This window comes from Oncorhynchus nerka, linkage group LG13 (assembly GCF_034236695.1).
Source record: "Oncorhynchus nerka isolate Pitt River linkage group LG13, Oner_Uvic_2.0, whole genome shotgun sequence".
NCBI lineage: Eukaryota > Metazoa > Chordata > Actinopteri > Salmoniformes > Salmonidae > Oncorhynchus > Oncorhynchus nerka.
This window is the reverse complement of record NC_088408.1, coordinates 96,994,855-97,011,886: the sequence shown is the minus strand read 5'-3', so window position 1 is coordinate 97,011,886 and position 17,032 is coordinate 96,994,855. Positions and strand designations below refer to the sequence as shown.

The following is a 17,032-nucleotide window of genomic DNA, read 5'->3' as shown; positions in this document are numbered from 1 at the left end:
GTACTGAGGAGACACGGCCATGTTGGAGGAAACAGACAGTACTGAGGAGACACGGCCATGTTGGAGGAAACAGAAACAGTACTGAGGAGACACGGCCATGTTGGAGGAAACAGACAGTACTGAGGAGACACGGCCATGTTGGAGGAAACAGACAGTACTGAGGAGACACGGCCATGTGGGAGGAAACAGACACAGTACTGAGGAGACACGACCATGTGGGAGGAAACAGACAGTACTGAGGAGACACGGCCATGTTGGAGGAAACAGACAGTACTGAGGAGACACGACCATGTTGGAGGAAATAGACAGTACTGAGGAGACACGGCCATGTTGGAGGAAACAGACAGTACTGAGGAGACACGGCCATGTTGGAGGAAACAGACATTACTGAGGAGACACGGCCATGTTGGAGGAAACAGACACAGTACTGAGGAGACACGGCCATGTTGGAGGAAACAGACAGTACTGAGGAGACACGGCCATGTGGGAGGAAACAGACAGTACTGAGGAGACACGGCCATGTGGGAGGAAACAGATACAGTACTGAGGAGACACGACCTTGTGGGAGGAAACAGAGACAGTACTGAGGAGACACGGCCATGTTGGAGGAAACAGACAGTACTGAGGAGACACGGCCATGTTGGAGGAAACAGACACAGTACTGAGGAGACACGGCCATGTTGGAGGAAACAGACAGTACTGAGGAGACACGGCCATGTTGGAGGAAACAGACAGTACTGAGGAGACACGGCCATGTTGGAGGAAACAGACAGTACTGAGGAGACACGGCCATGTTGGAGGAAACAGACAGTACTGAGGAGACACGGCCATGTTGGAGGAAACAGACAGTACTGAGGAGACACGGACATGTTGGAGGAAACAGACAGTACTGAGGAGACACGGCCATGTTGGAGGAAACAGACACAGTACTGAGGAGACACGGCCATGTTGGAGGAAACAGACAGTACTGAGGAGACACGACCATGTTGGAGGAAACAGACACAGTACTGAGGAGACACGGCCATGTTGGAGGAAACAGACACAGTACTGAGGAGACACGGCCATGTTGGAGGAAACAGACAGTACTGAAGAGACACGGACATGTTGGAGGAAACAGACAGTACTGAGGAGACACGGCCATGTTGGAGGAAACAGACAGTACTGAGGAGACACGGCCATGTTGGAGGAAATAGACAGTACTGAGGAGACACGGCCATGTTGGAGGAAACAGACACGGTACTGAGGAGACACGACCATGTTGCAGGAAACAGACAGTACTGAGGAGACACGGCCATGTTGGAGGAAACAGACACGGTACTGAGGAGACACGACCATGTTGCAGGAAACAGACACAGTACTGAGGAGACACGGCCATGTTGGAGGAAACAGACACAGTACTGAGGAGACACGGCCATGTTGGAGGAAACAGACAGTACTGAGGAGACACGGCCATGTTGGAGGAAACAGACAGTACTGAGGAGACACGGCCATGTTGGAGGAAACAGACACAGTACTGAGGAGACACGGCCATGTTGGAGGAAATAGACAGTACTGAGGAGACACGACCATGTTGCAGGAAACAGACAGTACTGAGGAGACACGGCCATGTTGGAGGAAACAGACACGGTACTGAGGAGACACGACCATGTTGCAGGAAACAGACAGTACTGAGGAGACACGGCCATGTTGGAGGAAACAGACACGGTACTGAGGAGACACGACCATGTTGCAGGAAACAGACACAGTACTGAGGAGACACGGCCATGTTGGAGGAAACAGACACAGTACTGAGGAGACACGGCCATGTTGGAGGAAACAGACACAGTACTGAGGAGACACGGCCATGTTGGAGGAAACAGACAGTACTGAGGAGACACGGCCATGTTGGAGGAAACAGACACAGTACTGAGGAGACACGGCCATGTTGGAGGAAACAGACAGTACTGAGGAGACACGGCCATGTTGGAGGAAACAGACACAGTACTGAGGAGACACGGCCATGTTGGAGGAAACAGACACAGTACTGAGGAGACACGGCCATGTTGGAGGAAACAGACACAGTACTGAGGAGACACGGCCATGTTGGAGGAAACAGACACAGTACTGAGGAGACACGGCCATGTTGGAGGAAACAGACACAGTACTGAGGAGACACGGCCATGTTGGAGGAAACAGACACAGTACTGAGGAGACACGGCCATGTTGGAGGAAATAGACAGTACTGAGGAGACACGGCCATGTTGGAGGAAACAGACAGTACTGAGGAGACACCGCCATGTTGGAGGAAACAGACAGTACTGAGGAGACACGGCCATGTTGGAGGAAACAGACACAGTACTGAGGAGACATGGCCATGTTGGAGGAAACAGACAGTACTGAGGAGACACGGCCATGTTGGAGGAAACAGACAGTACTGAGGAGACACGGCCATGTTGGAGGAAACAGAAACAGTACTGAGGAGACACGGCCATGTTGGAGGAAACAGACAGTACTGAGGAGACACGGCCATGTGGGAGGAAACAGACACAGTACTGAGGAGACACGGCCATGTTGGAGGAAACAGACAGTACTGAGGAGACACTGCCATGTTGGAGGAAACAGACAGTACTGAGGACACACGGCCATGTTGGAGGAAACAGACACAGTACTGAGGAGACACGGCCATGTGGGAGGAAACAGACACAGCACTGAGGAGACACGGCCATGTTGGAGGAAACAGACAGTACTGAGGAGACACGGCCATGTTGGAGGAAACAGACAGTACTGAGGAGACACGGCCATGTTGGAGGAAACAGACAGTACTGAGGAGACACGGCCATGTTGGAGGAAACAGACACAGTACTGAGGAGACACGGCCATGTTGGAGGAAACAGACAGTACTGAGGAGACACGGCCATGTTGGAGGAAACAGACAGTACTGAGGAGACACGGCCATGTTGGAGGAAACAGACAGTACTGAGGAGACACGGCCATGTTGGAGGAAACACAGTACTGAAGAGACACGGCCATGTTGGAGGAAACAGACAGTACTGAGGAGACACGGCCATGTTGGAGGAAACAGACAGTACTGAGGAGACACGACCATGTTGGAGGAAACAGACACAGTACTGAGGAGACACGGCCATGTTGGAGGAAACAGACAGTACTGAAGAGACACGGCCATGTTGGAGGAAACAGACAGTACTGAGGAGACACGGCCATGTTGGAGGAAACAGACACGGTACTGAGGAGACACGGCCATGTTGGAGGAAACAGACAGTACTGAGGAGACACGACCATGTTGGAGGAAACAGACACAGTACTGAGGAGAAACGGCCATGTTGGAGGAAACAGACAGTACTGAGGAGACACGGCCATGTTGGAGGAAACAGACAGTACTGAGGAGACACGGCCATGTTGGAGGAAACAGACACAGTACTGAGGAGACACGGCCATGTGGGAGGAAACAGACACAGCACTGAGGAGACACGGCCATGTTGGAGGAAACAGACAGTACTGAGGAGACACGGCCATGTTGGAGGAAACAGACAGTACTGAGGAGACACGGCCATGTTGGAGGAAACAGACAGTACTGAGGAGACACGGCCATGTTGGAGGAAACAGACAGTACTGAGGAGACACGGCCATGTTGGAGGAAACAGACAGTACTGAGGAGACACGACCATGTTGGAGGAAACAGACAGTACTGAGGAGACACGGCCATGTTGGAGGAAACAGACACAGTACTGAGGAGACACGACCATGTTGGAGGAAACAGAGGAACAAGCACTTATTTCCACGTGCTCATGGCTCTTTCCATGCACCTCAATTTGAATGTCTGTCTCTTCAAGGAAAAGTAACTTCCATTAAAAATGGTTACCAAATAACTCAAAAATAAATTACCTTGAATCAGAACCCTTATTGTACATTTCTAGCGAATAAATGAACAAATAAATCAACAAAACAATGCAAACTTACTGAATTTACTATGCCTTTGAGTGCATGGAAGCCATCTTTGACAGGGAACACTTGATCTTTGGTGTCTGCCACCTCGGCTAGCTGTTGCTCGTCAAAGTCCTTAATACCAACACAGTACACTCGAGCACCGTAGGTCCTCGCAATGTTGGCCTGCATTAGAGAAAAAATATGAATAACTTTAACTTTAAAACAATAAGTAACACTCTACATTTGGATATTAATGGCCAGTTTCTCGAATCCAGATTATGTTGAGTCATGGCCTAAAAAGCATTTAAATGAAGATTCTCCATTGAGCATGGGTTTCTAGTCCAACGCCATGTTTAATCGGTGTGTCTGGGAAAAAATAATAATCTTGAACTAACAAACGTGAAAATGTAAACGTAGTTTTTTTTTATAAAATCAAGCTCACCTCTTCAACTGTTAATTGATGTATGAAGACCTCTAGCTTTCCGTCTGTCAGAGCTATGATGATGCTGGAGGACTTGGTGGTTTGGGATTTGATTTGATTGTTTGCCTTTAGGTTCAAACACAAGAGGTATGAATAAACAGAGATATGGGATTATGAATGAATTAGAACAAACTGTACAGGGATGAGGTCAATTTAATTTAAAAATCAGTCAATTTAGCCAGGAAGTTACCAGAAATTCCAACTCTGATTTCAGTTTTCCTCAATGCTCCATGATTTCAAAGGGGCGGCAGGTCGTCTAGTGGTTAGAGCGTTGAGCCAATAACCCGAAAGTTTGCTAGATCAAATCCCTGAGCTGACAAGGTAAAAATCTGCCGTTCTGCCCCTGAGCAAGGCAGTTAACACACTGTTCCTAGGCCATCATTGTAAATAAGAATCTGTTCTTAACTTCTTATGGCTGGGGGCAGTATTGAGTAGCTTGGATGAATAAGGTGCCCAGAGGTGCCCAGAGTAAACTGCCTGCTACTCAGTCCCAGAAGCTAAGATATGCATATCATTCGTATATTTGGATAGAAAACACTCTGAAGTTTCTAAAACTGTTCGAATAATGTCTGTGAGTATAACAGAACTCATATAGCAGGCAAAAACCTGATAAAAAATCCAACCAGGAAGCGGAACATCTGAGGATTGTAGTTTTTCAACTCATTACCTATTGAAGATACAGTGGGATATTGGTCATATTCCACTAGATGTCAACAGTCTTTCGAACCCTGTTTGAGGCTTCTACTGTGAAGTGGGAGCAAATAAGAGGGGAATGAGTCAGAGGTCTGCCAGAGAGGGTTATTTCTACAATTCCATGAATAATAGTTGTATCGTTAATCAATGTTTATGATGAGTATTTCTGTAAATTGATGTGGCTCTCTGCAAAATCACCAGATGTTTTGGAACTACTGAACGTAACGCGCCGATGTAAACTGAGATTTTTTTTATACAAATTAACTTTATCGAACAAAACATACATGTATTGTGTAACATGATGTCCTATGAGTGTCATCTGATGAAGATCATCAAAGGTTAGTGATTAATTTATTTATATTTCTGCTTTTTGTGACTCCTCTCTTTGGCTGGAAAAATGGCTGTGTTTTTCTGTGACTTGGCTCTGACCTAACATAATCGTTTGGTTTGCTTTCGCTGTAAAGCCTTTTTGAAATCGGACACTGTGGTGTGATTAACAAGAAGTGTATCTTTAAAATAGTGTAAAATACTTGTATGTTTGAGGAATTTTAATTATGGGATTGTTGTTGTTTTGAATTTGGCGCCCTGCACTTTCACTGGCTGTTGTCATATCGATCCCGTTAGCGGATTCTCACTGACTTGCCTAGTTGAATAAAGGAAAATTGGACTTAGATTTTAAGTTCATTTCCTGAATCAATTGACTATAATTTAAATGGAATTGACCCCAACCCTGTACAGTATGTCTGCAGAATAGAAATTCAGACCTAACCGTTTAATATTCCCTTTATACTGCACTTTATAGCGGTTAAGAGTGTTGGGGGCCAGCAACCGAAAGGTCGCTGGTTTGAATCCCCCAGCCGTCAAGGTAGAAAAATCTGCCATTCAGCCCTTGATAAAGGCAGTTAATCCCCAACAACAACTGTTCCCCGGGCACTGATAACGCAGACGGCGATTAAGGAAGGCCCGAGCACCACTCTGATTCAGTAGTGTAACTGACTGGGTATCTCCTTTCACTCTGGTCTAAAGTAGTGCACTATATAGGGAATAGGGTGCCATTTGGGACTCAGCCTAGGAGTTAGAAGTGTTTATTTAGATCTTGGAGGCACCTGAATTGCTCCCCATCTAAACAGGGCTCAGTGCCAAACTGATAAAACACACCAATGCCTAGCGGACAAGTAAAGACAAGGCTAGCACAGTATGTACCTGTTACGAGCATAACATATTCTGTACAGTACTGAAGGCTTCTCTAGTGAGGTGAAGTCGTTTTCAAATGTGGTCATGTCATTAGTAGAGTAGTTTTGACTGGTTAGGTTTGGTTAGGTTTAAAGTAGGTTTAGGGTTAGGTTTAGAGTAGGTTTAGGATTAGGTTTAGAGTAGGTTTAGGGTTAGGCTTCGAGTAGGTTTAGGTTTAGAGTAGGGTTAGGTTTAGGTTTAGACTAGGTTTAGGGTTAGGTTTAGAGTAGGGTTGGGGTTAGGTTTAGAGTAGGTTTAGGATTAGGTTTAGAGTAGGTTTAGGATTAGGTTTAGAGTAGGTTTAGGATTAGGGATAGAGTAGGTTTAGGGTTAGGTTAAGAGTAGGTTTAGGGTTAGGTTAAGAGTAGGTTTAGGGTTAGGTTTAGAGTAGGGTTAGGTTTAGAGTAGGTTTAGGGTTAGGTTTAGAGTAGGGTTAGGTTTGGAGTAGGTTTAGGGTTAGGTTAAGGGTTAGGTTTAGGGTTAGGTTTAAAGTAGGTTTAGGGTTAGGTTTAGAGTAGGTTTAGGGTTAGGGATAGAATAGTTTTAAGATTAGGTTAAGAGTAGGTTTAGGGTTAGGCTTAGAGTAGGTTTAGGGTCAGGTTTAGGGTTAGGCTTAGAGTAGGGTTATGGTTAGGTTCAGAGTAGGTTTAGGTTTAGGTTAAGAGTTGGGTTTGGAGTAGAGTTAGGTTTGGAGTAGGTTTAGGGTAAGGTTTAGAGTAGGTTTAGGGTTAGGTTTAGGGTTAGGTTTAATGTAGGTTTAGGGTTAGGTTTAGAGTCAGGGATAGAATAGAATAGAATAGGTTTAAGGTTAGGATAAGAGTAGGTTTAGGGTTAGGCTTAGAGTAGGTTTAGGGTCAGGTTTAGGGTTAGGTTTAGGGTTAGGTTTAGAGTAGGTTTAGGGTTAGGTTTAGAGTAGGTTTAGGGTTAGGTTTAGAGTAGGTTTAGGTCTAGTAGATATTTAGTCTAACATCTATGAAGAATCTACTGGAGACTATCCAATGTAGGTGTTACCCATACTGCACCTCTTTAATCCCTTCATGCATGTAGGTCTCCCCTGCAGGCTTCACCTCTCTCAGTCTCTCCAGGCCTTCCTGGATTTCATACCTTCAAACAAAAAGACATCAATTCACTATCCAACATGTTCTGGTACGGTGGGTGTGTTTACTATTGGATACGCATATAAATAGCCATTGGGGACTGTCATGACTAAACTTCAATTAAATGAGTCAGATTTAAAAACCTGCCAGGAATACACTAATGCTTTAGTACTTTAGTTACAGCAATAACATGTACTATGATCCTTTATGATGTGTTACAACAAGGTGTATTACATGTCATTATCAATAGAGGAATATAATACCTGTCTCCAGTGAGAGGTAACATCACTTTGGCTGAAGATGAGAACACTATAAAGGAGACCCTCATGCTGGGGCTGGAATGAAACAAAACAGTAGTGGACAAAACATTAAGAACACCCACTCTTTCAATGACATAGACTGACCAGGTAAATCCTAGTGAAAGCTACGATCCCTTATTGACGTCACTTGTTAAATCCACTCCAATTTTTTACAGGTCAGTGTACAGTACCAGTCAAAAGTTTGGACAGACCTACTCATTCAAGGGTTTTTCTTTATTTTTACAATTTTATACATAGTAGAATAATAGTGAAGACATCAAAACTTTGAAATAACACATATGGAATCATGTAGTAACCAAACAAGTGTTAAACAAATCAAAATACATTTTATATTTGAGATTCTTCAAAGTAGCCATCCTTAGCTTGATGACAGCTTTGCACACTCTTGGCATTCTCTCAACCAGCTTCATGAGGTAGTCACCTGCAGTGCATTTCAATCAACAGGTGTGCCTTGTTAAAAGTTAATTTGTGGAATTTCTTTCCTTCTTAATGTGTTTGAGCCAATCAGTTGTGACAAGGTAAGGGTGGTATAGAGTAGATAACCCTATTTAGTAAAATACCAAGTCCATATTATGGCAAGAACATCTCAAACAAGCAAAGAGAAACGACAGTCCATCATTACTTTAAGACATGAAGGTCAGTCAATACGGACAATTTTAAGAACTTTTAATGTTTCTTCAAGAGCAGTCGCAAAAACCATCAAGTGCTATGATGAAACTGTCTCTCATGAGGACCGCCACAGGAAAAAAAGACCCAAAGTTACCTCTGCTGCAGAGGATAAGTTCATTAGAGTTACCAGCCTCAGAAATTGCAGCCCAAATAAATTATTCACAGAGTTCAGGTAACAGACACATCTCAACATCAACTGTTCAGAGGAGACTGTGTGAATCGGTCCTTCATGGTCAAATTGCTGCAAAGAAATCACTACTAAAGGACACCAATAAGAAGAAGAGTCATGCTTGAGCCAAGAAACACGAACAATGAACATTAGACCGGTGGAAATCTGTCCTTTTGTCAGATGAGTCCAAATTTGAGATTTTTGGTTTTATACGCCGTGTAATTGTGAAATGCAGAGTAGGTAAACAGATGGTCTCCGCATTTGTGGTTCCCACCGTGAAGCAAGGAGGAGGAGGTGTGTTGATGCAGGAGTGCTTTGCTGGTGACACTGTCAGTGATTTATTTAGAATTCAAGGCACACTTAACCAGCATGGCTACCACAGCATCCTGCAGCGATAAACCATCCCATCTGGTTTGCGCTTATTGGGAATATAATAATATAATGTTTTTCAACAGGATAATGACCCAACACACCCCCAGGCTATGTCAGGGCTTTTTGACCAAGAAGGAAAGTGATGGAGTGCTGCATCAGATGACCTGGCCTCCACAATCACCCGACCTCAACCCAATTGAGATGGTTTGGTATGAGTTGGATCGCAGAGTAAAGGAAAAGCAGCCAACAAGTGCTCAGCATATGTGGGAACTCTTTCTAGACGGTTGAAAAGCATGCCAAGAGTTTGCAAAGCTGTCATCAAGGCAAAGGGTGGCTAATTTGAATAATCTCAAATATAAAATATATTTTGAGCTGTTTAACACTTTTTTGGTTACTACATGATTCCATATGTGTTATTTCAGTAGGTGTGTCCATAATTTTGACTGGAACTGTATATCAATAATAGCTTTTAGTGTTGTATACTTTCTACACTAAAATTACAAGTTAAAAGTTAATTAATGAATTACACATCCTTTTTCCAATGAGACTGCACAGTAATACAACTCAGAATCTCAATGACATGAGAAAAACAGCATGAGATATATAGTTATTGAATAGGCTGTCGAGCATGCTGACCATACCGCTCGCATCACGTGCGTTGCAAAATAAATGTACACATTCATGTTACTCAATCATCGCGTCAACGACAGTCTGCGTAGCCAGGCTCTAAAATAGAACTTGGTTTTATTTGTGATGCTTGATGCGCTGCAAGTCTCGCCTCTCCCATCTCCTCATTGTTTTTTTGGAGCATATACCCACGTGGGTGATTGAAAGATGAACTGAAGATCCACACTACAGTTGGTGGTGGTAATGCACCTTAAAGTTGGTTTCCAACCGCCATGTAAAGTCTAAAGAAGAAGCGTGAAGGAGGAGAGATTTCTAGAAATACTCGGTTTACCCTTTTATCTGTGGATTGTTAGAGGACCTTGTGCATTTCAGGTAAAATAACAACCCAATGTTTATATCCCAGGACAAATGAGCTAGCAACAGCAAGGTAGCTAGCTAAATGTCCATGAATGTTTGCTTTTTGACCTGTCCCCAAATGAATATAGTTGGGTTCAGAGTTTGTTTTGATATTTCAACCTGCGTGTCATGATCGCGTCTGGTGAGCGTGGACAAAATAAACATGCACGCCAGCGATCTGGTCAGCATGTAAGTGTAAAGACATTACTTCAGATGTGCAGTGTGACGAAAAGAAAACGATCAAAAAACGTTACATGGTATACAAGATACCAATACACTACATTGTATCACCTAATTTGAGTATGTGACTTAAGGGAGGATATGCTGTTCTCCTGTGGAAGGAGGAAGTGATGAGAGACAGGAAACAGATTGTCATGGCAATGATACATCAATACACACACACACACACACACACACACACACACAGCTAATCTCAACCAGTCTCAGGCAATCTCTGCCAGGCTCAGCTAATCTTAACTAATCTTAACTAGTCTGAACTTGTCTCATCCAGTCTCATCCAGTCTCAGCCAGTCTCATCCAGTCTCATCCAGTCTCATCCAGTCTCATCCAGTCCTCCCCCACAGCACATCTTTACGCCACACGGCCATATCTGGCAAGGAAATACAGCAGCCATATAGATCACGTACTTCCTGAAGAAGTATTTATGGAACATGACTGAGTAGTTTGTTTGAGGACATTGAGAATGTATTCTAGTCGTAACTGAGAAATGTAAAAGAATTTGTATCAGTTTTAACTTTAGGCAGGTGATAGATTGGCTAGAATCACATCTGAACTATACAGATATTATTGATCTTATATATCTAGACTAACATCTGAGGCTAGACTGAAATATAAGCCTGTCATTTCAATTAAAACCTTCTCCGGTTCTCTCTTCCAACCAACACTGAATAAATCAAGAGCTTGCTTGCAATGCCAGACTGGGAGAAATCCGGAGAAAGGGAAAAAAAAGAAGAGAAATCTCTCCAGTCTGCATGCTCCACATGGCAGAACAGAAGTGTTCTTGGTAAAGGAGCATTGTATAGCAGATTGTCCTCGCCTCTCAGTGTTCTTTTGCCTTACTGTACATTCCCTGTCTCCCTGCCTCTCCCTGGCCCATTCCGTGCAGACCGCCTGAGTTCACATACTATTTGAAATCCTTTCATTCATTTAAAAATGCTTTATCTGTGCTTGACTAAGCTTGCCTGACTTAATGAACCAATAGAATAGTCCCAAAACGGTAAGCATCCGCCCATCTGGCGCTCTAGGCAGGCTAGAGCAAACGCTGAAAATATTTGAAACATGTCAAATACTACCCGAACCCAAGTCTTCTGGCCCATTCTGCGATCGGGAGGAGGGATAGATATCTATGTGTGGATCTGGTCCACCCCGGTTACAAATGGCCATTCTCACAGCCCAGAAGACTGATCCTCGCTGCCACCCACTCACACCTGGCCCATTTGCTATTTTCTTCAACAAATCGTTTCTTCATTTATGTTTGGCTGGGTCGATACCGTCTGGACTGGCACATAACATTTAGTCAACCGCCGTTGTTACGCAATCAAAAAAAAAATCGCCCTGCAATCAGGGCCACCGGAAAAACGTGTGGCTAGGTGGCGTTTTCACTTTTCAATCAGGTGTGGCGTCATATGACTTTTGATTTAGTTTAGCAAAATATAACGACGCAAAGCGTTAAAAAGAGTGGCCAAGTACCGTTTTTTATTACGATTTCCCTCATTTGTGAACTCGCACCATTTCTCTGTCCTTCACATCCAAGTGCTGCTGCAGGCACGGTGCATCTCTTGACCAATCAGATTCACAGAAATCGCAGGTTGTGCGGGCCCGGGCACAACGCACAAATCTCAAGGCGCTCTCCCCTTTCCTCCGGTATTTATTTAACAAGCATGATAACACATCACTCCTGACAGACGCAATCAAAAACAAATCTACATAAATGTAGCAGCCTGTACACGTAAACAGTAGAGATCTGACATGCTGGACTGCATGGAAACAAGACTATATTTCAGTCTGATGAACTGTAAACTATTAACAACAGCAGCTGCATCAACTGGTTTTGCCTCGGGACCGAAATTAAACCAGTTTGTCTCAGTCACGACTCAATATTTGCGTTACGAAAAGAATCGACAAAATACAGTATGGAAAACTATTCTTAATACTATTCTTATGACATTTTGCCCACATTCTTGATGAAGAAATTTTTTTTTAAACTCACTGGTTCGCTTAATATAAGTAATTTGAAATGATTTATACTTCTAATACCTAAGTATATTTTAGCAATTATATTTACTTTTGATACTTAAGTATATTTAAAACCCAAATACCTTTAGACTTTTACTCAAGTAGTATTTTACTGGGTGACTTGCAACTTTTACTTCATTTTCTATTAATGTATCTTTACTTTTACTCAAGTATGAATACTGGGTACTTTTTCCACCACTGTCTAGATTATATAAGAAAGCTGAGGATGTATTTAATATTATTGTTTTTACACATTTTTAACCTTTGGGGGGGGGGGGGGCACAGACCTACCTCCATTAATTTATTTAAACCGGTACCACGTTCGTCATAGTGATAAGCGTACATCTTCTTTTAATGGAAGGCCGCACAAACACTGAACAAAGCTAACAAACCGCTATATCACACGAGTGCTGACATGCAACTACACATAGACAATAACACACCAAACCAAAATGGAAAATGGCAACCTAAGTAGGATCCCCAATCAGAGACAACGATAAACAGCTGTCTCTGATTGGGAACCAATTCAGGCCACCATAGACCTACAAATACCTAGACATACAAAAAAAACATAGATATAGAAAAACCGCTAGACAAGACAAAAAAACACACATTACCACCCTCGTCACATCCTGACCTAACCAAAATAATAAAGAAAACAAAGATAACTAAGAAAACAAAGATAACTAAGAAAACAAAGATAACTAAGAAAACAAAGATAACTAAGAAAACAAAGATAACTAAGGTGAGAGTGTGACAACCGGTTACGTTCACACGAGTCCTATGCCTACAATTCAATTTGGTTAACTGATCCTGTTCTGCTTTTATTCATTCACCACAGGTTGAACATTGTGAACTTTCCACTATAATAGTTGGTAAATATACAAGGCTGTATCGGTTTAATGGACTGGGGCGAATTTGATTCGTGTTTTAGCTGGACAAAAGTCAGTTATAATAATATCCACTGTTATTATTGTAAAACAAAATGTGTCCAAGGGGATCAGGTTCCATTTTAACAAACATATATCCAAACTACAGTCCAGCGTTGTCCCTTTTCCCAGACCACAGTTCATTTGTATAACATACAATTACCATGTTTGGGGGAAAAAAATACTCACCTCACAAATCGGTCTGTAAGGTTCTTCACAAAGGCATAAATTTCACCCCAGTCTTTAGAAACACTCCCTGACCTGCAACAGAAAACACCGTTAATATATACAGTAGAATATATACCATTTACCAAGACAATTTACAGTCTGTGATGAGTGAATAAATGTGAGCCCAGCAGGAATCAAACCCACGACCCTGGTGTTGATAGCTTACCAACTGAGTCACAAGGGACTATATGTGGACCAACAGCTGATTTGCAGTGATGGTGATATAGTTTGCAGTGATGGTGATATAGTTTGCAGTGATGGTGATATAGTTTGCAGTGATGGTGATATAGTTTACAGTGATGGTGATATAGTTTGCAGTGATGGTGATATAGTTTGCAGTGATGGTGATATAGTTTGCAGTGATGGTGATATAGTTTACAGTGATGGTGATATAGTTTGCAGTGATGGTGATATAGTTTGCAGTGATGGTGATATAGTTTGCAGTGATGGTGATATAGTTTGCAGTGATGGTGATATAGTTTACAGTGATGGTGATATAGTTTACAGTGATGGTGATATAGTTTGCAGTGATGGTGATATAGTTTACAGTGATGGTGATATAGTTTGCAGTGATGGTGATATAGTTTACAGTGATGGTGATATAGTTTGCAGTGATGGTGATATAGTTTGCAGTGATGGTGATATAGTTTACAGTGATGGTGATATAGTTTACAGTGATGGTGATATAGTTTGCAGTGATGGTGATATAGTTTACAGTGATGGTGATATAGTTTGCAGTGATGGTGATATAGTTTACAGTGATGGTGATATAGTTTGCAGTGATGGTGATATAGTTTACAGTGATGGTGATATAGTTTGCAGTGATGGTGATATAGTTTACAGTGATGGTGATATAGTTCTGGTTACTGTACTGATAACACAAAGAGGGAGCCTTCTGCAGTGCATCAAGACATAGGTTTAACATTGAAGTGTGCTGCTGACTGAGCATAACATGAGTCAGCTGCATGTGTTCTAGACCAATGATTTAAGATTATATACACTGCTCAAAAAATAAAAGGGAACACTAAAATAACACTTCCTAGATCTGAATGAATGAAATATTCTTATTAAATACTTTTTTCTTTACATAGTTGAATGTGCAAAATCACACAAAAATTATCATTGGAAATCAAATGTATCAACCCATGGAGGGTCTGGATTTGGAGTTTGAAAGTGGAAAACCACACTACAGACTGATACAACTTTGATGTAATGTCCTTAAAACAAGTCAAAATGAGGGTCAGTAGTGTGTGTGGCCTCCACGTGCCTGTATGACCTCCCTACAACGCCTGGGCATGCTCCTGATGAGGTGGCGGAAGGTCTCCTGAGGGATCTCCTCCCAGACCAGGACTAAAGCATCCGCCAACTCCTGGACAGTCTGTGGTGCAACGTGGCGTTGGTGGATGGAGCGAGACATGATGTCCCAGATGTGCTCAATTGGATTCAGGTCTGGGGAACGAGCGGGCCAGTCCATAGCATCAATGCCTTCCTCTTGCAGGAACTGCTGACACACTCCAGCCACATGAGGTCTAGCATTGTCTTGCATTAGGAGGAACCCAGGGCCAACCGCGCCAGCATATGGTCTCACAGGGGGTCTGAGGATCTCATATCGGTACCTAATGGCAGTCAGGCTACTTCTGGCGAGCACATGGAGGGCTGTGCGGCCCTCCAAAGAAATGCCACCCCGCACCATGACTGACCCACCGCCAAACCGGTCATGCTGGAGGATGTTGCAGGCAGCAGAATGTTCTCCACGGCATCTCCAGACTCTGTCACGTCTGTCATATGTGCTCAGTGTGAACCTGCTTTCATCTGTGAAGAGCACAGGGCACCAGTGGCGAATTTGCCAATCTTGGTGTTCTCTGGCAAATGCCAAACGTCCTGCACGGTGTTGGGCTGTAAGCACAACCCCCACCTGTGGACGTCGGGCCCTCATACCTCCCTCATGGAGTCTGTTTCTGACTGTTTGAGCAGACACATGCACATTTGTGGCCTGCTGGAGGTCATTTTGCAGGGCTCTGGCAGTGCTCCTCCTGCTCCTCCTTGCACAAATGTGGAGGTAGCGGTCCTGTTGCTGGGTTGTTGCCCTCCTACGGCCTCCTCCACATCTCCTGATGTACTGGCCTGTCTCCTCGTAGCGCCTCCATGCTCTAGACACTACGCTGTAGACTCCGTCTCATGCTACCACTAGAGTGAAAGCACCGCCAGCATTCAAAAGTGACCAAAACATCAGCCATGAAGCATAGGAACTGAGAAGTGGTCTATGGTCCCCACCTGCAGAACCACTCCTTTATTGGGAGTTCTGTCTATTCCATTTGCACAACGGCATGTGAAATATATTGTCAATCAGTGTTGCTTCCTAAGTGGACAGGTAGCCTAGTGGTTAGAGTGTAGAGGCGGCAGGGTAGCCTAGTGGTTAGAGTGTAGAGGCGGCAGTCAATCAGTGTTGCTTCCTAAGTGGACAGGTAGCCTAGTGGTTAGAGTGTAGAGGCGGCAGGGTAGCCTAGTGGTTAGAGTGTAGAGGCGGCAGTCAATCAATCAGTGTTGCTTCCTAAGTGGACAGGTAGCCTAGTGGTTAGAGTGTAGAGGCGGCAGGGTAGCCTAGTGGTTAGAGTGTAGAGGCGGCAGGGTAGCCTAGTGGTTAGAGTGTAGAGGCGGCAGTCAATCAGTGTTGCTTCCTAAGTGGACAGTTTGATTTCACAGAAGTGTGATTGACTTGGAGTTACATTGTGTTGTTTAAGTGTTCCCTTTATTTTTTTGAGCAGTATATATAATATATATTTGTTATTTTTTTATACCGTATATGCCATTCAGCAGACAATTTTATCCAAAGTGACTTATAATGCGTGCAGAGGGTTGGGGAGTAACAGGTTTGGGGAGTAACAGGGTTGGGGAGTAACAGGTTGGGGAGTAACAGGGTTGGGGAGTAACAGGGTTGGGGAGTAACAGGTTGGGGAGTAACAGGTTGGGGAGTAACAGGGTTGGGGAGTAACAGGTTGGGGAGTAACAGGGTTGGGGAGTAACAGGTTGGGGAGTAACAGGGTTGGGGAGTAACAGGTTGGGGAGTAACAGGTTGGGGAGTAACAGGTTGGGGAGTAACAGGTTGGGGAGTAACAGGTCGGGGAGTAACAGGGTTGGGGAGTAACAGGTCGGGGAGTAACAGGTTTGGGGAGTAACAGGTTGGGGAGTAACAGGTTGGTGAGTAACAGGTTGGGGAGTAACAGGTCGGTGAGTAACAGGTTGGGGAGTAACAGGGTTGGGGAGTAACAGGTTGGGGAGTAACAGGTTGGGGAGTAACAGGTCGGGGAGTAACAGGGTTGGGGAGTAACAGGTTGGGGAGTAACAGGTTGGGGAGTAACAGGTTGGGGAGTAACAGGTTGGGGAGTAACAGGGTTGGGGAGTAACAGGGTTGGGGAGTAACAGGTTGGGGAGTAACAGGGTTGGGGAGTAACAGGTTGGGGAGTAACAGGGTTGGGGAGTAACAGGTTGGGGAGTAACAGGTTGGGGAGTAACAGGTTGGGGAGTAACAGGTTGGGGAGTAACAGGGTTGGGGAGTAACAGGTTGGGGAGTAACAGGTTGGGGAGTAACAGGTTGGTGAGTAACAGGTTGGGGAGTAACAGGGTTGGGGAGTAACAGA

General features: G+C 44.0%; 1 protein-coding gene across 2 annotated transcripts in view; it reads right to left on the bottom strand.

Moving 5' to 3' along the window:
* Window positions 1–17,032, bottom strand: part of LOC115124246 (anthrax toxin receptor 2-like) — a 218,934-nt gene that overhangs the window by 193,377 nt on the left and 8,525 nt on the right. For both annotated transcript variants that reach the window (XM_065026883.1, XM_065026882.1), the window contains exons 2-6: window positions 13,356–13,427; window positions 7,692–7,763; window positions 7,354–7,435; window positions 4,367–4,471; window positions 3,958–4,107 (exon numbers count right to left, since the gene is read on the bottom strand). In XM_065026883.1, coding sequence (XP_064882955.1) covers window positions 3,958–4,107; window positions 4,367–4,471; window positions 7,354–7,435; window positions 7,692–7,763; window positions 13,356–13,427 — 481 coding nt within the window. The remainder of the gene's footprint in view (window positions 1–3,957; window positions 4,108–4,366; window positions 4,472–7,353; window positions 7,436–7,691; window positions 7,764–13,355; window positions 13,428–17,032) is intronic.